The 26,687-nt window shown below is 39.6% G+C and overlaps 1 protein-coding gene across 2 annotated transcripts; it reads right to left on the bottom strand.

Moving 5' to 3' along the window:
- Positions 1 to 7,862: 7,862 nt before the first annotated feature.
- LOC142204967 (V-set domain-containing T-cell activation inhibitor 1-like) lies at positions 7,863 to 26,593 on the bottom strand. Of its 2 annotated transcripts, none has more exons than XM_075276306.1 (6): positions 26,310 to 26,593; positions 25,632 to 25,745; positions 23,076 to 23,136; positions 15,447 to 15,779; positions 11,538 to 11,663; positions 7,863 to 10,390 (listed from the first exon to the last, which is right to left on the bottom strand). In XM_075276306.1, the coding sequence occupies exons 3-6, from the start codon at positions 23,122 to 23,124 to the stop codon at positions 10,317 to 10,319; spliced, it is 582 nt and encodes a 193-aa protein (XP_075132407.1). In that variant the 5' UTR covers positions 23,125 to 23,136; positions 25,632 to 25,745; positions 26,310 to 26,593; the 3' UTR covers positions 7,863 to 10,316. The 2 variants fall into 2 exon arrangements, with proteins under 2 accessions (XP_075132407.1, XP_075132408.1); XM_075276307.1 differs by lacking the exon at positions 26,310 to 26,593 and adding an exon at positions 25,955 to 26,255.
- Between the last annotated feature and the right edge of the window lie 94 nt (positions 26,594 to 26,687).

Genomic DNA, 26,687 nt, shown 5'->3' with positions numbered 1-26,687 from the left:
TCCATTGTTTTTAGCACAGTGTACAGATCTGTAAGAAGAGAGCTCAGTACACTGTGCAGTGGCTAGGTGCTGCTATTACAGCTCAACTCATAATGGTCTGAATAGAAGCAAAGTTAGATGTTACAGATGAAGATCTGTGTGGGTTCTACAACAAGGACCCCTGTGAACCAATGGTTTGAAGCAGTAGTGGTGCTACTTAAACATGGCTTCCATTTCACAGACCATGTGTCACCACATTCATCAGTTACATGGCCAAATCCCAGCTCAGTCCCATTCCATTGAATGGGCAAAGCTGCAATGCCAAGCATGGCTGCTGTAAAAATGTACGGCACTGTACGTGGTAAGTACTTAACAGGCTGCTGTGCTCATCCAAACGCTGCATCCTCTACAAGTAGTTGCTGGAGGTCGGTATCAGATCCCTGACAATCTTTAATTAAGCTGATCCTATAGATAGGTCATCAATTATTTAGGCTGGAAACCCCTTTTAAATGTCTTCAACAATCCATTTAATGCTTTGAGAATCAATTTAAAATTTGCTGCATCTGTATTACAACTGAATGTACCGTATAATTATTCACATCTCTCAAGTATGTATTTAGCAGGAATTACACTATACATATGTATGTATACTTTTAAATCAACACAATTATCTTGGGCCTCTTGCTGGCTGCTGTCGCGTTTCATCTAAGATTTTCCTGAATTAAGTTTTCCATACCATAATTTGGCATAGAAGATGTCACCACCATGCTTTCTTTTTGGGATGGTTTGTTTTTGTAGGTAAATTGTAAATGGCGATGGATATCTGCATAGATTTCTGTGACTTTTAAATGCAACCACATGTATAGACACAAGCAGGCAACCAGGAACTATAGGAAACTCAGATTTTCCAGCTATCTCTTCCTTAAAAATTACCCATATTTTCTCTTTTTCTCAGTTTTACAAGGAAAGAAAAAATACTTCTTAATGTTTAAAGATTAGTGAAGCAATTTGCCAGGCTAGATAGCTTCTCTGGTCTTGTAAGCCTTTGAAAACCTTATGTTATTATATCAGCTGTTATGCACTGACCTTGCGAATGAACTCTTCAAAGAAATATTTCTGTTTTTCCCAAATTCTGGATTGGAACTAATAGGGCAACCTGTCTGTCTGATCTCATGCTATGCCAATGCTCGCTGGTAGTTTGCAAATAGTTTTTTCAATGTCAACTCTCTGTACTGGCGTTATGGAACAAAACTAATTGCTGTCTGTAGTGGATGCAATTCTATTCACAGCAAGATAAATTGGATTTCTAAACTGTGATTTCCATTGAGTTGCATGAGAGTGAGCCTGCTCTACACAGCGGTGGGTGCCTTATTTATACCGCATGGAATATGTTTACCTTTTACACAAGATACAATACTGCTCCTGGCAAGAAGAATGGAGTCTGCAGACAAAAAGACTATACTATTAATTCCATGGTGCTTTACATTTGAGGGTTTACATACAGTACACAAACAAATATAATACTACCAGTGACCGACTGGCACAGTGGGATAGAGGGCCCTGCCCGCAAGGGCTTACAATCTATGAGGAGGAGGGATAGAGACAGAAGATGAAGGGAGAGGCTGTACAGGTGGCAGTGAGGTGACAGTAGTGTTATTGGAGGTTGTAGGCCTTCCTGAATAGGTGAGTCTTCAGGGCCTTCTTGAAGCCTGTGATGGTGGGGGTCAGTCTTATGTGTCTTGGTAGGGAGTTCCAGAGTATGGGGGATGCATGGGAGAAATCTTGGAGTCGGTTGTGTGAGGAGCGGATGAGAGCAGAGCGGAGTAGGGGGTCATTGGAAGATCTGAGGTTACATGTAGGCAGGTAGTGAGAGATTAGGTCAGAGATATATGGAGGGGACAGGTTGTGGATGGCTTTGTATGTTAACGTTAGTAACTTGAATTCAATTTGCTGGGCAATAGGTAGCCAGTGAAGGGATTGACAGAGGGGAGCAGTCGATGAAGAATGGGGGGCGAGGTGTATTAAGCGAGCAGCACAGTTTAAGGTGCACTGGAGGGGGTGAGAGTGTTTCCTGGGAGTCTATTGAGAAGTGTGTTACAGTAATCTAAGTGGGAGATTATGGGGGCCTGTACTAGCATTTTAGCAGTTTTTGGGGTGAGGAAGCTGCGGATTCGATTGTTGTTCTTGAGTTGGAGGCGGCAGGAAGTGTTGAGGGTTTGAACATGTGACTTGAAGGATATTACGGTTACAGACTATTGTTCAAATATTTATGACTAGCTGGTACCCGCGACTTCGTCTGCGGTGATTGTAGAAGTGGGTATATACAGGCGTGGGTAAAGTTTTTGTAGTGTGTATAAGGTATGGGATATGAAATGTAAGTAACTTTGTATCTTGTTGTTTCTGTAATTCAGAGAATACATGAGACTTTTGTGTTGAATTTAATTTGTATTTGAGCTGCTATACGGTGTTGTGAGAAACTTTACATAGTGACTTTGGGACAGAAGTATTTGAAGTTAACCCTTTCCCGCTGATGGCATTTTTTGATTTTCGTTTTTGACTCCCCTCCTTCTAAACCCCATAACTTTTTTATTTCTCCGCTCCCAGAGTCATATGAGGTCTTAATTTTTCCTGGGACAAATTTTTCTTCATGATGCCACCATTATTTATTCTATATAATGTACTGGGAAGCAGGGAAAAAATTCAGAATGGGGTGGATTTGAAGAAAAAATGCATTTCTCCGACTTTCTTACGGGCTTTGGTTTTACGGCGTTACTGTGCAACCAAAATGACATGTCCCCTATATTCTGTGTTTCGTTACGATGCCGGGGATACTAAATTTATATGGTTTTATTTACATTTTGACCCCTTAAAAAATCCAAAACTTTGTTTAAAATTTTTTTTTTGAAAAGTCGCCATATTCCGACAGCCGTAACTTTTGTATAGGTGTGTGTACAGGGATTTATAGGGTGTTTTTTTTTTGCGGGACCGGGTGTACTTTGTAGTTCTACCATGTTCGGGAAATGTTATTGCTTTGATCACTTTTTATTCAAATTTTTATCAGAATCAAAACAGTGAAAAAACGGTGGTTTGACACTTTTGACCATTTTTCCCGCTACGGCGTTTACCGAACAGGAAAAATATTTGTATAGCTTTGTAGAGCGGGCGATTTCGGACGTGGGGATACCTAACATGTATGTGTTTCACAGTTTTTAACTACTTTTATATGTGTTCTAGGGAAAGGGGGTGATTTGAATTTTTAATCCTTTTTATTTGTTTTTATATTTTTTTTAAACTTTTTTTTTGCATTTATTAGACCGCCTAGGGGTATTGACATGGGTGGGCGGTGTCGCGGATTGTCAGAGCGGTGGGGGTCGGCAAACATGGCTGCTCTGGAGCGTTAAAGAGAACCTCCTGGAGTATCGTTAAGGTGAAGGGCAAAGTGGTAAAGTATATGTATATGTGATTGTGTGGGGTTAGGGGCGAGGCTGTAGAGGGCAATATGAATTTTGTGGCTTGCTATGGTCCAAAGTGTGTGAGATTGCAGAGATGGTGGTGTGAGTTTGGGTTTTGTGGGGGTCCTGGCACAAATGTATGTGCGCTATTGTGACGAAAAGTAGCCTATTGCGCAATCGGGTGTAGTGACTATGTTTGTGGAAAATTTCAGCCAAATCGGTGGAGCGGTTTTTGCGTGATTGAGGAACAAACATCCGAACATCCAAACTCACAAACCCACAAACTTTCACATTTATAATATTAATAGGATGTATCTAAGGGAAGAATATGCAAATCCGCCTTCCATGATGTAATTAGGAAGACAGTTGCTGCCTCATTGTTGCAAACCAATAGAGGGCGCTCACTGGAATGTGCAAGCCTGTCTTAAGACAGGATTCCAGTGAAATAACCCAATAATGGCTGCTCCCTTTAGCCTCATGCCCGACCTTCCAAGAGGCCTTTGTTTAGCAATGACGCTGGGATTATTACCAGGTTATAGTCCCTCAATCGAGGACAGCTGTTTCGATCTGGTTGGATCTCATCAGCCCGATGTAGAGAGGACTATAACCTGGTAGAGGTGAGAGGCTTAGACAGGGTTCGGGGGATATTGTCACTCCTTAGGGAGAGACCACCATATAGGTGTGTGGAGACTTGTTAAGCCTTTAGCACTCCACTTTGCAAGGAACTATGGGAAGAATATGCAAATCCGCCTTCCATGATGTAATTAGGAAGACAGTTGCTGCCTCATTGTTGCAAACCAATAGAGGGCGCTCACTGGAATGTGCAAGCCTGTCTTAACTAATTACATCATGGAAGGCGGATTTGCATATTCTTCCCATAGTTCCTTGCAAAGTGGAGTGCTAAAGGCTTAACAAGTCTCCACACACCTATATGGTGGTCTCTCCCTAAGGAGTGACAATATCCCCCGAACCCTGTCTAAGCCTCTCACCTCTACCAGGTTATAGTCCTCTCTACATCGAGCTGATGAGATCCAACCAGATCGAAACAGCTGTCCTCGATTGAGAGACTATAACCTGGTAATAATCCCAGCGTCATTGCTAAACAAAGGCCTCTTGGAAGGTCGGGCATGAGGCTAAAGGGAGCAGCCATTATTGGGTTATTTCACTGGAATCCTGTCTTAAGACAGGCTTGCACATTCCAGTGAGCGCCCTCTATTGGTTTGCAACAATGAGGCAGCAACTGTCTTCCTAATTACATCATGGAAGGCGGATTTGCATATTCTTCCCATAGTTCCTTGCAAAGTGGAGTGCTAAAGGCTTAACAAGTCTCCACACACCTATATGGTAGGATGTATCTAGTGAATTTGGAAATTTAGCAATAAGCCAATTTATCCCATGAATTCTCTTTAACGAAACACTCAAGATAAAACTGATTTACTAAAGGGGAAATTTACTAAGACTGGAGCTTTGAATGCTAGTCTTAATACAGGGCTTCACAGGCTAAAGGCACGCCTAATAAACCAGGAGCACGGCGTAGTTTCGGTGTTGCAGCTACTGCTTACTCTGCCCAAAGAGCCTCTTTAAAATATACATATTCTAGACAATGACAAGAAGGGGGTTCAGTACAAATACATACTAAGTTTACTTGGTTAAGGAGGATAAATTAATAAAAAAGGAAAACATGAAAAGCGAATATATATTGGATTTTTGTGTTCTAAAAGTTCAAGTGATATATGAAACGTTATGCAACATGAACCAAAGAATGTAATCTTCTTGAGGATAAGGAAATGTTGACTGAGGTCAACTCTCAATATGTCTTGGTAAGGTTAACAGACGGTAAACTAAAATGTGTTGATCAAATTAAACATTATCTATCAGGCAGCTCTTGTATAATGAATGTGTGCAGTGATATTAATTCTGTGCAAATTAAACTTGTGGAAATAGCATGAATAATTGAAAAGCAAGTTTGAGGAAAGAGGCAAGCAATTATGTCTTCTTTATGCAATTTTTCAACATTTAGTCATCTGTTTGAAGGAGAAATAAATTTTGAAGGTCCTCCAGACTGATCGCTTATATTTGACCTATTTGTTTTGTGAAACTATTCAGATACATAGAGGTAATTGCTTCATATCTTATTATGTGAATTGCCTTATTTTGTCTTGAATGTTTGCTAGGGCTTGTCTTTAAGTAGTCTACCTATTTATTTTTCATGTTAACTGCTTTCTCTTCAGTCTAAATTGACAATCTGACTCTAGGACTTCTAGCAATATCACCATATTCCACATAAAAGTTGACAAACTAGATACTCGTCCTAGAGTAAATATTGACAGGTGGATATACAACTTATAAGTTACAAAAATTACCAAAGACATACTGATATGGAATTGAGATTGTGAGCCCTATATGGGATAGTGACCGACAATGTCTGTAAAACGCCGCAAAATGTAATGGCGATATATAAGTAAATAAATTAAAAAAATAACTAGTAATAGATAAAAAAAAAAATACACAGTTTCATTAAGTTCCATCTATAGTACTATAGCAGTGATCCAGAGGATGGCAGAGTAGATTTATTATGTTTGTCTTGACATTATAAGCTGCCTCCCAAGGAAGGGGTGTTCTTACACAGAGGACTCCTTTTAAGCTAAGGCCCCAAGTAGTGAACCGCGGCACAAAATGCTACGAAAAAGACAGTGGCGGAAATACTAAGCGTTTTTCACAGAAAATCTGCAGAGTTTTCCTCTGCGGGTTTCTGCCCCTATTATACCTATACGGAAAACGCTGAAGATTTTTTTCGGTGATGTGTGGATGGGATTTACCAGAATCTTGTCCATGTTCCAGCATTTTTTTTAACCGTGTTTTTCTTTTTTTTTTTTTTTTTTAAAATGTAGATTGTGAGCCCACATAGAGCTCACAATGTACATTTTTTCCCTTATCAGTATGTCTTTGGAATAAGGGGTGGAAATCCATGCAAACACAGGGAGAACATACAAACTCCTTGCAGATGTTTTTTTTGTCCTTGGCAGATTGGAACACCAGGACTTCAGCACTGCAAGGCTGCAATCCGAACCACTGAGCCACCGTGTGGCCCCTTGCCGTGGTGTTTCAGGGTTGCAAGGTGGGGTCCTGGCCTTGACAACAAGACATTTCACTCAATACCGATCCTCATGGGTTCAGCTTATCTGACTGATGGCATCAGCTGTTATCTCTGTGGAAAGTCAAGTTTATATGGTATATATTTCCACAGCAGATTTGGATTGATGACATGAAATCCTGGCCATTCAAATGTATTGCAGTCCATGTAATAAATGGATGCTCTGAATTTGCCATAGCGAGAGCCATTCTCACAGGGAAAGTTTCCATTCTGAGGCATAACGGGGAGCCCTAAGCCAATATATGGCCAGGGGCTCTTCTCTGGAGACAATCCTTTCAAGCAATAACAATTTAATTTCATTTGTATAGTTGACAATGACTATATAGTGGCATAAAATAAAAGCAATAAACAGCCTAGAAGTTTCCCAATCTCTACTAAGCAATGTAATGGCACTGGTGTTTAACAGACGATAAATGTTGTATATCAACCTCTCTCCTGCAGGACCTAAATGATTTTAGTAATTATTTCTCTACAAGTAGTTAGGTTTATGTCTTAATGACTTAGCAAATTGCACAGGATCAGTACACTGGCACTTAATAATTCTGAAATAAAATAAAAGGGGTCCATTGCATCTTTATTAAATATGCTAATTACTACGCTCTATGCTTTTTATGATTTTCTGTATGAGAGAACTAACTATAATTTACAGTATTGCCTTCATAAGCATCCATAAAGTTGTGGTATAAACAGATAGCTTTTATTTATGTGCTACTAGAATTCAGTTATTGCTGATATACATGGGTAATAGTATGCAAATATTACAGCCAACATAAAGAAAATTGATAGATATTAGAAAATGATGTCAAACAACCACAGTAAAGTGAATTTTACCACTCCCCAGGTTCGCTTATGTTTTATTGCATTTATATATTCAAAATAATGGACATTCTACTCTGAATGTAAAATTAGAAAATTTCTTGTCAGAGCTTTTTAATATTATTCTTTGCTGTATCTGTTTAAGCCTTCACTTGATTTACTCTTCAAGATTTGGGACCTTTGGGATCCCTCCTGAGAATGATAGGACAGCATTGCCGAATTAGCACTGTGTCCCCATTGAAACTACCTGCAAAGGTTATCAGTATCAGATTGTTAAAGTGAATAGGAGCTGAGCTGCAACAGATGCATACACAGTGCAAAAATCAGCTGATCAGTGGGGGTTCTGGGTGGCAGACTTCCACTGATCTCCTATTGCTGACCGATCCTAAGTATAGGTCATTAATATCAAATCTTGAACAACCTCTATAAGTATAAAATAAGGAAAAAAATGAGAAACACAATCAAGAAAAAATAGACAATTTATTTGCATATTAACACAATATAATTTCTACTTTGATTGAATTCAATCTGTGACCGTGCATGAAAAGACATCACAAACTCATAATATCGGATAAATAGTAATATAGACACTAAACCACAAAAAGACAGCAGCAACATATTATGTAAAAGCTACTTTCTTTGTTGGAGATTTTACATTGTTTTTTAGCCAAAGGCAAGGGTGGCTTCAGAAGGAATGGGAGATACGTAGGAATTATTTATAGTCAACTCTTCTGCTAGATCCACTCTTGACTTGGCTCAAAAAAAACACAGCAAAATCTGTAACAACAGAAAAGCAGCTTTTTCACATGTGTTCTCTTGAACTACAGAAGAGAAAATTTTAAGATTTTTTTTCAGGTGCCCCAGTGTTTTTCATACTGATTGGAAAACACTGGGGCACTAATATTATAAATGTGAAAGTTTGTATGTTTGGATTTTTGTTCCTCAATCACGCAAAAACGGCTGAATGGATTTGAATGAAATTCGGCACAAAGATAGATTGTAACCTCGATTAAAATATAGGCTACTTTTTATTCCGGTAAATGACATGGCTTCATGACTGTTATGAATTTATGTTCACATACTATATTACACTGCTCTTATCTCACCTTCTGACAAAGCCAGGTCTTGTAATCTATCTGTGTAAACACACACTAACCCTCAGTGTGTACACTTATTTGCATATTATCTGATCTGCTCCAGTGCAGACAAAGTGACATGAGCAAACACCTTTAATCCCAATTGGCAGTTTGCCAATTTTCAACATGCCTGGAAAAAGAGAATCTAATTCGTCGCAAACAACGACAACTATGAAGGAAGCCAGAAGCCACAGAGTTCTCTTCAAGCGCAGTAATTAATTGAAATATAAAATTTAAGACCGTGGATATTTTAAGAATGGAGGGTGATAGAGAAAAACGGTTTGCATATTCAAAATCAGCATGTTCGAATTGACTAAGATCGATAATTGTATACTAAGATATCAGCAGAAAGTTTTTTTTTTTTTGTTGTGTAGTGTTACCTATCCACAGGATAGGTTAGACATATCTGACTGATGGCGGTCTGACACAGAGATTTCATAACTATCAGCTGATCTTGCTGCCTCCAAGTACCAAAGACTATATAAATGGACAGAAGCTGTTGGAAGAACCTAATAGTGGAATAGGTGCAAAGCTGCTTTGGCTCTGAAGGTCTCAATAGCTTTTAACACCAAGTGGCAGCAAGGACAGCTGGTTGGTACGGTGTCCAGGTGTCAGAATCCCACCAATCAGATACTAATAATCTCTTCTGGGGATAGGTCTTAAGTAAGAAAAACAGTAGGATGTCCGAAAACCCTTCTATGTAAACCATAATAGTCAAAATCCCCAGTAGAGACATGTAGTTGCTTCAGTGTATATATATTATATATAATTTTTCACAGCAGTGTGTGTGTGTGTGTGTTTGTGAATACAAAAGGCAGTTTTGGTTTGGAAAGCTTTTTTCCCTTAATAAATGAAACCTCATTGGTGTCCGTTATGAAGGTGTCCGTTTAAAAGAAAAACAACGGACACCTATCATAACGGACATTAACGGACACTAACTGATGCTAACTGATGTTAATGTGTCCGGTTTTTTTAACTGATCCATTTAATGTTTTTTTATACTGTCCGTTTTTTCTTTTTTGCTGTTTATGCTTTCTGAGCATGTGCAGAAAATAAACGGACAGAAAATAACGGATTGTAACTGATGGCCATCAGTTATTGTCCGTTATATGTCCGTTGCCCATAGACCTCAATGTTAAAAAAAACAAAGAAAAACAGACACTTTCTGTCCGTTTTTTCAAACGGACAAAAAAATCCTGTATGTGTGATTTCTCTGTCCGCTTGAAAAAAATGGACATGGTTGTTAACGGACCCTTAAGGATACAAACGGACAACAGATGAAATCCAACGGACAGTAGCAACGGACACTGCAGTCGGACACCAACGGTAGTGTGAATGCTCCCTAACAGAAGGAAGTTATTGCTTCTAACACCCCATTCACACTTAGTCCATGTTGAAATTCATCATGCCCGACCATTTTTTTTCCGATCTGCCTTCAGAAGAGAGTGAAGACATCTTCATACATGTTAGATGACTGGGTTGAGCGGAGCCAACAACTTTGTGCATGGCCACCTACAGAAATTTGATCTAACCAAGAGATCTCATAGGTTTGATGCTGGTTTGGGGTTACATCAAGACTCTCCCCAAAATGTGCTTAATCTCATAAATCCTACAAAATCAGATGGTGCCATTTTATTTGACAGTTTAAGGACAAGCAGTCCAATAATTGTTAATGGACTTCATAGTATATTCCTACAGTGTGTGATGCTTATCTTCAGTCTTCAAATCTGGTTTTTACTATACAGTTCTGTTATAAACCATTCCATGTTTGAAAGTTACTCAGCTCTCTTTTTCTTTAGTTGGTTTTCTTTCGTCTTTTGTAGTATCTTGTGAGTTTCTTCTAGATTGCATTTCTGAAAACAAGACAAAAAAATGTGTCCTTTTTGTTTATTTCATGTTTTGCATGTATTGTTGCCATAAGGTTAAAAGGTGTTTTCTGGGACTAAAATATTGATGGCTTATCCTTAGGACAAGTCATTAATATAAGATTGGTGGGGACTCCTGCTGATCAGCTATTTGAAGAGGCTATGGCACTCACAAGAGCTGCAACCAATTCTCTGTCTCAATAACATCATGTTTATCAATCACAGGTCACTATTGCTGCTCAGTCCCACTCAAGTGATTGAAGATTAGCTGCAGTACCAAGCACAGCCCCTACACAAGGTATGGAGTTCTGCTAAGTATTCAGTGAAGAGTCCACAGCTCTAGCCTGAATACTACAGATGATTTCTGGGGATCCGAGGTGTCTGAATCCTACCAGTCAGATACTGGTGACCTATCCTGATCCAGCAACTGCTGAGGCCACTCACTTGTCTCAGTGGTCATGTGAGCCTCACAGCTCTGGTGCAACGTACAGCGATATGCAGTGGTAAAGGGATTGGGAGCAGACAACAGGGGTACCATGCATAGGAGAGAAAGTTTTTTTTATTTTTAGACCTACCCTAGCAATCCTATGGGATGCTCCAAATCCTGGGCAACCCATTTAACTCTCAGAAAAACCCTTTCACTTATGCCCTTCTCATCTTGGGGGTCACTGATGTGCTGCATTGGAGATGCTGTATCACAGTAAGGATACAATAAGGGAAATATTCTGCACAAAGGAAAAACTGGGCTGCAACACTGACAAAACAAAACATGTGGTACTGCTAGCCTAAGTCTCCACAATCTAGGTCTGGATCACATGAAGGACAGCGAATACAAATAGCTACAGTCAGTCACAGACTAACTGCTTTTGGATATACTTTACTTGTGACTGCATATTACAACTTGTATGCTAAACAAGCATCCTGTTGACCTTGTCTAACACATAGCAACCAGTTTTGGTGTCAAACAGTTTTCATTAAATTAGCTAGATGTGGTGTTATATTCCCTATTAAACATGTGGACTCCATGACAAGAAAGCATTCAGTACCTTGTACTTTTGACAGTCATAGTGATCTTAATGATTTATGTTTTATTATAATATGCTATAGTAATGGCATTTCCATTATGAATACAAACCTGGACTGCCTCTGCTTCTTTTCCTCCTCCGTAGAAATACAACGAATGCGATCACAACACAAATGATCAAGACTAGGATGGAGAAATTAGCTCCTGAACTTTCATTTGTAAATCCCAAGGCTTTATCTAAAATGTGATTAAAAATATACAGTTACTTTAAAAATATTCATAGCCTAACATTGACCAGTGAATTTAACACACTCATATTATGAATGCTAACACACACTGTTTTATGAACCTATGATGAGATCCAATGTTAATCCTAAACCTGGTCAACTACTGACCAGAGCAGTGAGGAATCTAGGAAAGGCTCCATCAATGGTGGGTGCTCTGAAAACCACAGCTAAACCCCCCACAATAACTGACATGCTGAGTGTATTTTCCTGTAGTGAGGATTTTATTTGTTTAGAGGGGCTCTACCATTGGGGATATGCATTTTAACCTAAGGAAATGTTAGAAGAGCCTAAAAAGAAAGCTTATTCTTTTCCTACCTTTTTCTGATCTCAACACCACCATTTTTGAAATAAATCACATTTTCCATTTATGTAAATGATCCTCAGAGAGCACAAGGGGCATTCTCCTTTGCTAATGAGCACAGCTTCCTGATGACTTGAATCCCACCTCCTGGGCCATTGTATCATGCCCCTGCGATGTCCTGGTCGTCCTAGCTTGTGTAGGAATAGAATAAAGATGGCTTCCAAGCATGCGCAGAGCTGAGAGCGCATGCTCAGTAGCCATCTATTCTATTCCTACATGAGTGTATTGCGCTCATGTACAGCGCATGCGTGAGATTTCAATCCCTCTGAAGATAGCATAGCTGCTTAAGCAGTGAATAGGAGGACCAGGACATCACAGGGGGCGTGATGCAAAGGCTCAGGAGGAGGCATTCAAGCCATGACGAAGCTGTTCTTGTAGCTCAGGGGGAACGCCCTTTGTGCTCTCTGAGCCTCATATGCATAGATGAAAAAGCAATTTATTTAAAAAACGGCGACATAAAGGACTGAACCAAAGGTAGGAGTAGAATAGTCTTTCTAAAGGCTATTCCAACGTGTCCTTAGTTTAAAATGCATATCCCCAATGATAGGGCCCCTTTAACTCATCATCACAGTCATTTTAGCTTCTGTATTTTTGTTATATACTCCCTACCTTCCCAAAGCCATAACATTTTCATTTTTCCATTCACAGAGTAACACAAGAGCTTATTTTTATGGGACAAATTGTAATTCATCATTGTGCCATTTAATATTTTTTGCAATGTATTGAGAAGCAGAAAAAAAATCAGAATGGTGTGGAATTGGAAAGAAAATACAATTATGCCATTTTCTTACAGGTTTTGGTTTTACAGCGTTCATTGCAAGGTAAAACATTATATGCATTATATGTTACTTATATTCTGCCGGTCCCTTCTGCTGATCTTAACATAACATATGTTGGGGGGGGGGGGTTGTATTCAAATGGGTTATGCATTATGAGATCTCATCTTAAAATTTGACAAGTATGATTTATTTTGAGGCCGATAATTATTCATTGGTCAGTGTTCTAGAATCTGATCTAAAGTATTTATTCAGTGGCCTATATTTATTTAGGGGGTATTTTCTGAAGGTCATATTTAGTTTGGAGGTCTGGCCTGCAATCTGTATTTATTGTGAGTCTGTATTTATTTTGTAGTCTTCTACATAATGGGAATTTACTAACCCAACTACGGCAGTTTTCTGGATAGGTGTAAAGGTGGCACATTTTTGGTGCACGGTCCATTCTTGCACCAAAGCTTTACCACATTGTTATCTTTGCATCCTGCTCGCTACTTTTTCTGAAAGTAGGTAGAGCAAGGCAAAGACCAAGACAGGCCGAAACAGGATCTCCTCTTCCAAAAAATTTTTTAACAAAACTCATGCCAGAAAGCTGAAGAGTTGATCAGCCATTTCTATGTTGCTACAAAAGCAGGTGTGTGCTTTGGATTTCTAGTAGATGGTTTGGTGGTTGTTAGGTCACCCCAGCTTTTAAACTGAGTTACTTCCTTAGGCTAGATTCACATCTGTGTTGAATTTCCGTGGCAGACTCCACCACAGAAACCGCCAGTAATCGGCAGGGAGAAAAGGCCTACATGGAGGACTTTTCTCTGTCAGTTTCAGTATAATAGTAGGTAACTGCTGGCCGACCGGAATGACGGAGCGTTCAGTGCACATGTGAACCTAGCCTCAGTCTGTAGCTAGCTGTAAAAAGGGAACCATCATCTCTTCAGAGGCAACAAGTTTTAAAAGGCAATCCCATGTCCCCATGCTTGCAAAGTCCAGACTTCCTGAACATATTGTTTACTGAACGTGTCCACTGCTGAACCAGTGAGGAAACCTAGGTTTGCATGGCCAAACATCCCCTGCATTTCCCCAAGAGTGATCTGAAAGGAAGGCCAGGTCACAGGGGTCACCCTAGTTTGCTACAATGGAAAGGATCAGTGGTGAAGAGCAATAGCCACTCCCCTCCATGTACCCCTCCTGGTTGACCCCATGGTTTCATGTCCCTCTCTTGGTCGCCCCACAGTATCATGTCCCGCTTCTGGTTGCCCCCACAATTTCATGTTCATGTTTCCCTTCCAGTTGTCCCCACACCACAGTGCATCAGGCATTGTAAAAAGACCTAACTTTCACCTTTCCCCATACCATAGTTCTCTTCTGTCTCTGCTCCCAGAGGCTTCAATAAGCAATAGATGCAATGTAAGTTACATCACTACATTGTGCTATATTGATGGCTCCCTTCTTCACTATTGTATTCAACTCATCTGCGTCCTCTAGGACAGAGTTGGAGTTGGAATGGCCTGTACCCATTCTAAATACTGGACTGTTCTAAGGGGAAGTCTGTGTGATGTTTCCTGAGCTCAGTTTGTGTGATATTTGTAAAGAAGGGGAAGGTTGATGATGAGTCGTCGTCATCATCATCATCATCCTTCCCTGGCTCTCACCTCCCCCTTCTTTACACATATCTCACAAACAGTGCTCAGGAAACATCACACAGATTTCCGGTGCTCTGTGCTGGATAATTAGCATATCAATAAAAGCAGGCTAATTCTAAAATGGCTAGGAGGATTAGTGAATCAAAGGTATGTCTAGAATAGATTTTTTTTTTTTCAATGGGCCTGGCTAACCCCTTTAAGATCTATACATGGACTTGTGTTCTGTCATAACCCTCTTTTCGGCTATGCCTGCCTGAACAGAAAGTACATAACTCAACTTTGTATGGGCCCACATCCACCAATTACAGTATGGCTTGCATTTCATATCCTGCTCTAGAAGATCAGAGAGGGCCTTTCACCACCTCCAATTGTACTTCTTAGCATCTGTAAATAGACGTTGCTCCACGGATTCCAGTACAGTTGGAATTTTCTGTCTAACTCCTACCATTCCCAAAAAGCACAGGAATTTTTGATGCAGGATGGGGTATTTAAGCTCTGTACTGTGAGAAGGGCAGTGTCACGCAGGGGGCCCCTTGTCTGCTCCTGACTGAAACTACTCTCCAAAGGCTAAAAAGCATATGAGGCACCAAAACTAAGCACTGATTGCTTAGAAACAGGGGGGGCTAGAGAAAAAAAAAACATACAACTGTGCCAGAGTCAGCGGAGCAGCATCTATTAAATGATGTAAAGAGATGGACTTGTTGGAGATACACTTTAAGAGATGCATTGAAGTTGCAGTGGGCTATAAAATCAGATTGTCTCTCATAAAACTGATCCACTGAGTTCTAGGGGTCTCATGAAAAAGTAGAAATTTATACATATGAATACAGGAATGGAATATATTAATATAGTCATGATAATCAGGCATGTCATATCCACATTACAATATAGTTACAGTTATACTATACAAGTTCTATGTGAATATATCATACTCATTATATAGAATGATAAATGTTTCTTACCTTGTACCACAAGCTCTGTTTTTATTCTGAATGTGTATTTTGAGATAAATACAATACATTCATATATTCCAGCATCAGATATCCGGATATTATTTAGTAAGAGAGATAAATTTCCCTTAGGAAACTCTGCATAAAAAAGTTGTGTTCTTCCCTTAAACATTTTATCCTGGTGTTTTTCTTGAACGTTTCCATAATAAAAATGATGCACACGAACGCCTTCAGTTCTCCAAATAATATTTAAAGTGTTATATGAAAATTTGTCTTTGTATTCAACAGTGCAAGGTAGAATCACGCCTTCACCTACAATTCCAGTAACAACTGTGTAGCTATAGGCTGGAAGACAAAACATTTTAGAGTCATTAAAACAGAGAGGGGGGGAAATTGATACAGATAGACATAGGTTTGGTGCATTTTTAATGCATGGACTTTTTTTTTCTTCACCAAAGATGTGCCAGTTTCCCCTTTCTGCACCTCACTTGACACTTTTTAAGAAACTGGGAGGAGCTTGGTAGGAATCAAGTCAGGCGGACTGAATGCTTAGACCTCAGTGGCGGAACTACTGTCATATCAACTTTAGGGGAGCTGGCTGTTGTTTTTTTTGTTTTTTTAAATAGACAGCTACCTGGGGGAGTTACTCAAGCAGGTAACAGCCCCTATTTACTTATTGGACCCCAAAGTACAATGATCAGAGGCCCAGGGGAGGTGAAAAAAAACAAAAAAAAAAACAATAGTCTTACTCACCCTCCTGGGCTTTGGCACGACTCCCTGCTGTCTTTGGGCCTCTTAAATGATGTTACAGACATGGGTCAGGCCGGCATGACAAAACATAATGACATGAATGTAACCCACGTCTGTGACATCAGTCAGATGCGCAGAAGACTGCTGGTAGTCGCACCAGAGCCCAGGAGAGGACAGTCTGAAGAGACCCAAGAGTATAATAATAGTTTGCAGAAGGTGAACCCAAGCCCAAAGTTTTTGTAATATTTTCACCGAACACCATGGAGGACCTACAGGATAGGCGAAATGCGCGTCAGTATGTTAGTGAGGGTATGTGACTATCACCACCTCATGTGGTGATTTTCCTTTGTCTTTTTGTAACTGAAAGGGGTTGGCCACTTTCAGACCAATATTGACAAACAAATGTACAATAAAAAGATATACAATTTTCCAATATACTTTCTGTATCAATTCCTCACAGTTTTCTAGATTTCGGCTTGCTGTCATTCATTCTGTTACTTCTAGTGGATAAAACTCTGACCATGGTCATGTGATTTATGGTCCATGGTCATGTGATGAGCACACAGGTGCACAGCTGATTACCAGGCAGATGTCTGATTACTGTGCTGGGACTGTAACGAGGGACACCTGTGTACTCATCACATGACCGTGGACCGTAAATCACATGACCATGGTCAGAGTTTTATCCTCTAGAACAGGGGTAGGGAACGTACGGCTCTCCAGCTGTTGCAAAACTACAACTCCCAGCATGCATACTTGCTCTGCTGTTCTTGGAACTCCCATGAAAGTGAATGGAGCATGATGGGAGTTGTAGTTTCACAGCAGCTGGAGAGCCGAAGGTTCCCTATCCCTGCTCTAGAAGTAACAGAATGAATGACAGCAAGCCGAAATCTAGAAAACTGTGAGGAATTGATACAGAAAGTATATTGGAAAATTGTATCTCTTTTTGCTTGTCAATATTGGTCTGAAAGTGGCCAACCCTTTTAAGCATGTTATTTCATTACCAGTGGCAATTGGTCCACATAGTAACCATCTACCATTTAGGTACATATGGTCTTTTCAGCAACAGATGAGGCAAATATAGAAACCTATGTGTGGGTATATAACCATAGCAACAAAACAAGTCAACCACACAATTGTACAAAAATATTAAAGATAACTTTTATTAAATACTACTAAAATAGTATAACAACATGACACATGTAAATAATACAGGGATTAAAAAGGGGTAGACAAGACTACATGTACTAATATGTTAACATAAGGATATGGAATGGATGGCTCCATGAACAGGACTATATATCAGGCAAACATACCATGAGGTTTAAACAGCTCAATACTAAGACAAATAGTGTAAAAACACCTCCACTGTCATGTATGTACTAACCACAGGTAAGTAACATGCCCACACAGAATAAACAAAGTATTGCCACCATACATACCCCCAAAAAATACAAGGACCCGACGCGCGTTTCACCTGTATACAACAGGCTTCGTCAGGGGGTATGTATGGTGGCAATACTTTGTTTATTCTGTGTGGGCATGTTACTTACCTGTGGTTAGTACATACATGACAGTGGAGGTGTCTTTACACTATTTGTCTTAGTATTGAGCTGTTTAAACCTTAAGCCATGTCCATGTTCGTCAAGTCATATTCCCATTTCATCTAAGTCAGGTAAAATATTCTAAAACTATTAGGTAATCTTAGGAGGTGGTCATATGGTGAGGAAAAGCTGCATTTTTTTCATGAATAATTTTGCTGCCTTTGTTGTTTCATCTAGAACCAAAATAATAAAGTAAGGAGGTTAATGTTTTATCAGTGTTATACAGCAGTAATTTCGCAATCTAAATAGGTTTATGGTTGTGATAATCTTTATTAAAGAGATAATGTTCAACTGTCCTTATCGGCATCTAGTTTTACTTAGGCTAGGTTCACATCAACATTGGAGAATTCATTCAGATCTCTCAATGCAGATTCCATTATTTCTGCTGGAAAAAAAATGTTGCACGATGCAGCACATTTTTCCAATAAAATGATGGATGCTATGCTGCAACCCAGCAGACCTCATTATAAGTGAGGGGGCTCCATTGGTGTCTTTGTGAGTTGTCTGGAAACTTTATTTTCTGCTGTTTCTATGACAAGACAAATTTTTTTTTTTTTAAAAACCCCAAACAACAAAACAGTTATGATCTGGCCTCACGCTATGTGAGATTGAATATTAAACCTGAAAGGCGATACTTTAATAGTAGTTTAGTGGTAAAACTAAGGCTTGGCAACAGACTAGACTGATACGGGTCAATGTGCACAACACAATGGTAAATATTAACATTGAAATACATACAGTGGGAAGAATTCACTATTCCCTCTATGTCTATGCTAGAACACTGGCAGAGATGGGCATAGATGTGCAACCTGTTTACCACATTGTATGAAAGGGGACAGAGATTAAGGCATGCCAGTGTGCGGATGCATGGGCCTGTAAAATGTACTACAACTCATCCTAGAAAACTTGCACAGATTATAGTTCTGGTGTGTAGGAACTTCCGAGGTGTACCAAAATGATTAATTTTGGCACAACTAGTACCGGCAGGGTTATAAATTAAAATGGCGTAGAAAATGCCTTAGCATATGTCTTAGCACTGCAGCTTTGGAGCGCTGGAGTCCTGGGTTCCAATCCCACCAGGAACAACATCTGCAAGGAGTTTGTATGTTCTCCCCGTGTTTGTGTGGATTTCCTCCCATTCTACAAAGACATACTGATAGGAGAAAAAAAATGTACCGTACATTGTGATCTCTATATGGGGCTCACAATCTACATAAAAAATAATAAAAATTGTTAAATTGGTTATGTACTTTCTACATCTGAAGGCCTATCCACCAATTGCAGAAAATGGACAACCCCTTTAAGGGTTGGCTAACTAAGGTCTCATTCACATAAGTTGATCCATAGTTCAAAAGTCAATCTATATTTTTCAATACATTAGATCTATCATCTTTCTTCCATGATTTTTAACACACGTTTTAAATCCAGAAACTAGCCTGGTTTGGGAAAAGATGCTTACCTGTGTTTTTTTTTTTTTTTAATACACATGTGGCAGATATATTGGAAAAAGCAATGGTTTTATATAAAAATTAGCCCTTTTTGGGGACATGTAAGTGCAATTTGCAACAGTGTGCCTGGTTGAAGTGGATTTCAAAACAAAACAACAAAAAACCCCTATAATTATTAGAGATGAGCGAGTAGTATTCAAATACCTCCCCTGCATAGTTATTGGTGCAAAAAAGTGCCAGGGAAGGTGGGAGGGCCATCAAATTTTTACTGCATTTACCGCGTGGTATTCGACCGATTACACCAATAACTATGTAGGGGAGGTAGTCGATTGAATACTACTCGCTCATTTCTAATAATTACCGTATCCTTTTATTGGAGAAGAATGTTGCAGCAACATGATGTTGCGCTATTCAAGGACAATGTGTTATTCTACCCAATGGCAGTACAGTCACAATATTCATGATGCCATTGTTACTGGAAGCACTCCCCAGTTGTAGAACACTATGCTAAAAAAGCGCACTGCCACAGAAAATGTTTAACAAAAAATATATAAAGCTTTATTTAAATACATTTTAAAACATATATAAGACAGAAATAATGAATGGGGTGATACAACCAAACAGAACAATGAAGGCCCAAGATGGAATACTAATGGTTGATGATGAATAAATGACACTTACATTACATATATATAAGGATATGTGAAACATCCATGGTTTCTAAAGTGCATATATAACATATAGTTTTTTAAAGTGCAAATATTCTGTGAAATAACATGATACAAAGTGGTAAATTACCTATGGGTGGACCTTCATGTAGTGAACGCGCCCCGACACGCGTTTCGCCACTACCGTGGCTTCGTCAGGGGGAAAAAAGAAATCATACACATCCTGGGGTATATCTGTAAGTATAAAACAGGTGAAGTAGACACAATTTTAACAGATATTTTATATTTTCCCTATGAGTTCCTCATCTTTTTTCCCCCTGACGAAGCCACGGTAGTGGCGAAACGCGTGTCGGGCGCGTTCACTACATGAAGGTCCACCCATAGGTAATTTACCACTTGGTATCATGTTATTTCACAGAATATTTGCACTTTAAAAAACTATATGTTATATATGCACTTTAGAAACCATGGATGTTTCACATATCCTTATATATATGTAATGTAAGTGTCATTTATTCATCATCAACCATTAGTATTCCATCTTGGGCCTTCATTGTTCTGTTTGGTTCTATCACCCCATTCATTATTTCTGTCTTATATATGTTTTAAAATGTATTTAAATAAAGCTTTATATATTTTTTGTTAAACATTTTCTGTGGCAGTGCGCTTTTTTAGCATAGTGTTCTATTTATATTGCTTTGCCAATTTTTTGCCCTATATTTAGTTGTGTATACTCCCCAGTTGTAGTTGGCAGGGAGTCCATCCAGTAGGATACTTGTTGCTGGATAAAACAGAACAGCTCCTCTGCTGTGTGGCATTTCTATTCCAGATTCATTTGTTGTAACTGCATGGCAGTGCTTTAACTTACACTCATGAAACAAGCTGGGGGAAGTGGTCTAGCGAGGAGGAAGTAGAGTATATGCATGGGCCCCACCTGAATGTCAGCCTGCACAAACCGAGTGGTACTAATAATTGGCCTTTTTCTCAAAACATTGACCCAGTGGGCCATGAAGGCCATGTATTGTCTCTGCCCATAATTGCTGCTCCAAATGTTTATGGTGGCAAACACCACCCCACACTGAGAGATACAAGGAAAGACCCAAATTCTCCAGCATATGGTGATTTAAAGCAGGGATATGACCACACATAGCTGGAAATGAACACACAGTGCTGAAAATGTGTTTGCTACCTTTGAGCTTTCCCTAGGTTTCTCCTGGGTAGGTTTTTTGGATGTTGGGGCTGTGCATTCGATGGAATTGTTACTATCACCAATGCTATCACCTTTTTCCTCTGATGTTACCTTGTTATCCTTACTATATTACCAGGTCTTATCCTAACACATATTGTTCATGAGATATTTGCTCACCATCATAATTCCTACCTCAAGATTTCCCCCTTGTGCCCCTACCAACACAATTATCAGTACCACAACCCTTCTGCTACTACTAGATCAACCTACAACAGTCATGTTTTCCTCTTCTACATCCAAAAAATGCTGACTGTTCTCATCCAAATTCTCAAAAGAAGAAGAAGAGCAAGACTCAGACTACGAGTCATGTTTTCTCAGCAGGTGCCACATCACTACTATTAGGCCGGGTTCACACGATGTATTTTGACACGTAATGTGGCACGTAGACGCCGTGGGAGCTTTTGCGGGCCGTATACGCTCCCATTGTTTTCAATGGGAGCCGGTACCGTATACGCGGCGCTATTTCGATACAACAATAGTTTAAAAGGAGAAACATACAGAGCCCTGTAGCATCACTCTTGGGTGTAATATACTGACTGAGATGAACGAGCCAAGTAATCAAAAACTTCATCTTCCTTCTCAGGAAGTACAACAATCCTGTGGTTACTGTCAGCATTACCAAGACCAGAAGTAGCGTTGCTCTTGCCACCTACATTCTTATTGCTACTACTTGCAGTCATAGATAGCATGACAATATCACAGTTGCTTCTCTTGCTCCTGTCCTCTGCCCTGCTTTTTTCCAATCATTTTATTGCACCGCTTACATAGTGATTGATGACAATTCTGACACACTGTATTTTTTTTGTTTTACAAAAAAAAAAATTAGTAATGAAATGAGACTTGCCACTTAAAGGGTGGCCTGTTCAAGTAAGAGTAGCTGCAAGACAGTCACATTGGATTTGGAAGTGATAATGGCAGTCTCTGTATTTTTCAGAAAACAATATTTCAAAAAACAAAAACAAACGGGTTGTTCAGGCAAAAATGGACAAATCTTTAAAGTTTAAATAAGCTGGAGGCTGTGAAAAAAAAAAGTATACTCACTTGTCCCCATTGTTCTGATGACCTTCCGGGCCTCCTAGTTCATCTGCTCCAGCAGCGTCTTCCAGGATTGTGCTGAAGCCGCTGATTGGCCTCAGTGGTCACGTAACCGCTGAGGCCAATTAGCAAAGGGCCTGAATGTCACTACCTGTGACATCACATGTCCTCTTCCTGAGGCCTGCTGAGACCAGTGATTGGCTTCAGTGGTCACATGACCACTGAGGCCAATCAGTGGCTTCCCAATCCCGGAAGAGATCCGGGAAAGCAGACAAACCGAGAAGTGCAGGACGACACCAGTGCGAAAGGAACTGGAGACTATGCATTTTTTTTCACTGCACCCAGCAGATTTAAACTTTAAAAGTTTTACCTGGATAACCCCGATAATAGAGTAAGATGAGATTTAGCACTGAAAGGGTGATCAGAACAGTGAACATTAGAACACTAGAACACACTGCATAACAGTCACGCTGGAATTTTGGAGTGACAATGGCAGAGTTTCTGCATTTTCTTACAAAAAAAACCTTTCAAGGCTAAGGGTCCACGTTGTAGAAAAGCTCTGTTTTGGTATGAGATTGTGATGCAGTTTTTAAGCCAAAGCCAGGACTAGATTGAGCAGAAGGGAAAAGTATAACTACTTTGTATATATTCCCCTTCCTTTTGTAGCTACTCTGTTACAGTACAGTACCCCCCAGTATTACCTTCTCGTATTTTTACATTCATGTCCTTGTCCCACTCCCAGCATAAGGGTTACACCAATAAATTCGGCAAAAACACAGACTGAGTTTCACGGGTGAAACTCGGTCATGTGAGTCTAGCCTTAGGAAAAACATCAGTTCTTCTAATCCTAGGGTTAAAAACAAACAAAATGTATTAAATAGTGGTACCTGATACCCAGAACGATATGAGCAGCAGAAGTCCAGAAATCATACACATCCTGGGGTATATCTGTAAGTATAAAACAGGTGAAGTAGACACAATTTTAACAGATATTTTATATTTTCCCTATGAGTTACAATGTTTGGTATGTAGAGGGGCCAGAAAACCAGAGAGGTCTATCAACATGTCACTGACTTCACTAATTCTATGTTTCAAACACAGATAAAATACAAGGCAGATGCATTGTGTACCATCACATAATATATTGTTATAATGTAGCAATACTACACAAAATTAAAAATGCTCATAAATTAGTAACTCAGAATTGACCTAAGAAGTCGCATATTGTCAACAGCTCCTGATTGCAACATGTCTGCAGGTAAGTAATACTACTTTATTTTAAAACACACTGGCCACTTGAAGGGAAAAAAACCTGAACCCAGACATTACATCATTCAGAGTTCAGGGACTTCTGTTGTACAACACCTATCAAACTAGCACAGTCATATCTAAATTTGGAGACAATTAAAATCGTAATATGTAAATGTATGGCTGGGTTTTTGACCAGTGCCCAACCAATAAAAGTTCCTGTATTTATGATCCTATCCAGTGGTAACTGATCAAGAAACAACTCTAAAAAAAAAACAAAAAAAAAACCCCCCACATTTTTTACATTTGCAAAAATGTTCAAAGGTTCACAAGTATAAGTATGGATATGTTCATGGGAAAAGAGTTGTGTTTAAGAGTATGTTCACATCTGAGCTCGGGTATTCTTTCCACATTCTGCTTTAATGGAGGCTCCACGAATGGCAATTTTTACTGGTCTATAGGGTATTGTTTTCCCTCCTCTCTATTTATTCTGATGAACTTATTCATTATAAGGGAAATGTGTACAGTTTTACTGACTAAACTGATATAAGGGTTCATTCACACTTGTGCTCGGTGTCCGGTGTGTGCATTCCGCTGGGTTTCCTTCTTCAGCCCTGGTGAAACTGGACAGGGGAGGTCAACTTTAAAGCCCATTCATTTGAATGGATTTGTAAAGGTGACTGCCAGTATTCACCTGTGGCATCTCCGCGGGAAAACTTTTTTTTTTAGCCGGACACAAAATCCTGCATGTCCGACTTTGTGTCCAGCTAAAAAAAAAAACGGTTTCCCCGCGGAGAGGCCGCAGGTGAACACTGGCAGTCACCTTTACAAATCCATTCAAATGAATGGGCTTTAAAGTTGACCTCCGGGTTTCCGTCCCCTGTCCAGTTTCGCCGGGGCTTAAGACGGAAACCTGGCGGAATGCACACACCGGATACTGAGTGCAAGTGTAAACAAACCCTTAATGAGTTGGATCTCCAGTTTAGTCTCTGACAGTCTGACTTCATCTTATCAGCTGTCTCTCCTTTACTGAGAGCTGCAAGACTACACTGCTCTTGTTCAATTACATGTGACTGATGCAAGTGAGCTGGCTTTCCACTCTGATCTATGACAGGCTGGTTCTATTTATTCAGCTTTGTCTGATCTATTGAGACACTATGGGACTCCAGTGCTCCTGTTGGATGATATATATTTAACCTTCTATACCCTCTATTGATGACAGGCTGATCATACGTGGCCAACTTTGTCTTGTCTATTGCAACATCTGGGTGGAGGTGATTAGGGAAAATTTCTATCAGTTTTGCATGCAGATAAGATACAAGTGGTATACATATAGCAGGCAGATTACCCTTTTTAGGAGCATGCTGTATTACATCCTAATTTCATTGTATTGTCAGGGGTTTACTCTGCTCTTACTTGCATATATGGGGTTTAAATACATTATTTCCCCAGTTAATAACTGCATAAAACCATTGTGGAGTCACATTGATGCACTGTTGGCAGGAGTGTTAAATTCGATCTGATGGTTTATTTACCCACAGATCTACATCATACACCCCGGTTATTTACATGCTCACAGTGTTCTCCACTATTATATTTATCTGCTTTCATATCCTGATGAGGATACCCATACTTTGAATAATATTTTATATGGACCAAATAAAAGTTATATTTTATTATTTCGTCTTCTAGTAGGGATCCTCTGTCTGATTTTTCCGAATTAGGGATTCCCCTTTTTCAGCCTCTTTGTTGTACTGTGTGAACTTGGTGTAAGTGGTATTGTTTCATAAATAATAAAGAAAGAGATATAAAAAGATCCAACGTAAACAAATAACTATACAAGGTGGTTAGGCCTGTGATCAAAAGATACATCATATCAAAACACTTAAGAAGTCATATAATTTCTGAATCTGGTACATTAGGGGACAAACGTTGGGGAAAAAAAAAAGTTTTCCTGTTGCCTGCCCCTCCCTCCCTATTTTGTTATGGTCTCTTATTACTTAGTCTCACTCATTATCTCAGCACCTGATACTATTTTCATGCTGCCTGTATGTTATTTATTTTTCGATAAATAATTCTTTAATAAAAATTACAGTTTTTGTTTATTATTATTATTAATAATAATTATATATATATATATATATATATATATATATATATATATATATATATATATATAGTAATAAGCAGCATACCTTGCCTGCCCATAGATATCCAGCTGTTCCTTTACTCGATTGATCTCTGCTAAGGTAAACTTCTTTCCCTCTGGTTTCTCCCTAACACATTGCTGACACCTTCACAGCTGTTACCTGGAAATAAGGAAAAGTTGTACATTGTAGGAGTAGACAGAATCGTTGGCAAACAGTTGCATTTGATATAAATGTTTGTTCCTAAGTTTAGCTCCTGGTTCCCAGTCTAGCAGCTGCTCTCCTATCTCATATTACAATAATAATGAAACAGAGGCCAGTATTCTCAGTGTACATGTCCTATAGTTTATGGATTTGTATATAATTCTTACCTCACCACCATACTATAGTGGATGGCTTTCTTGATTATCTCTGTATATGTTTTTAGAATCCAGAGCACTTGGAAGGTTTTCTATAGACTCTGCTGCGGTTACACTACTTGCTTATCTGTGCTGTACTCGTGAATGAGGAAGTGCGGAAGTAAATATAAAGGGAACCTGTCATCGTCTTAGACTGGCATATGGTATCTATATGGGTCATTGGCTACCTGTTTGGGCTACTAGGTGTGGTCCGATACCCCTGCGCTGCGTGTAATCCACAGTATAGGAGCATCGGCCGACACCCGGTAAGTGTCCACAGGACGGGTCTGCTGGTGTAGGCTACATCATCAGATCACCTCCCACTCACCTGATTACTGATGCAGCTCCCGGGATCCCCTCTGACACAGAGCTGTGTATGTTCTATTCTGCTCCCGGAACCTTGGCTGTGCAGCGTCTGTAGCCGGGGAGCAGATAGAGGCTGCACCAATCCTATGTGCGGGAACGGGTATCAGGAGCTGCATTAGTAAGCAAGGAAGGATAATGTCATGTAATTCTAGTGACTATTAGGCCACTAATACAGTAATAGTGCCCCCCTCCTCCACAGCAGTTAATTACATTACTTGTTGGGGTGGGCACTATTACTGTTATACTGCCCCCCTCCACAATGAATAACAGTCCCCTCACACACAGGTAATGTTTTGAGCTGGGGAGGGTCGTGACTAGAGTGGAGTTGCTATGATGTCAA

This window comes from Leptodactylus fuscus, chromosome 5, assembly GCF_031893055.1.
Source record: "Leptodactylus fuscus isolate aLepFus1 chromosome 5, aLepFus1.hap2, whole genome shotgun sequence".
NCBI classification, from domain to species: domain Eukaryota; kingdom Metazoa; phylum Chordata; class Amphibia; order Anura; family Leptodactylidae; genus Leptodactylus; species Leptodactylus fuscus.
This window is presented reverse-complemented; position numbering and strand designations above follow the sequence as displayed.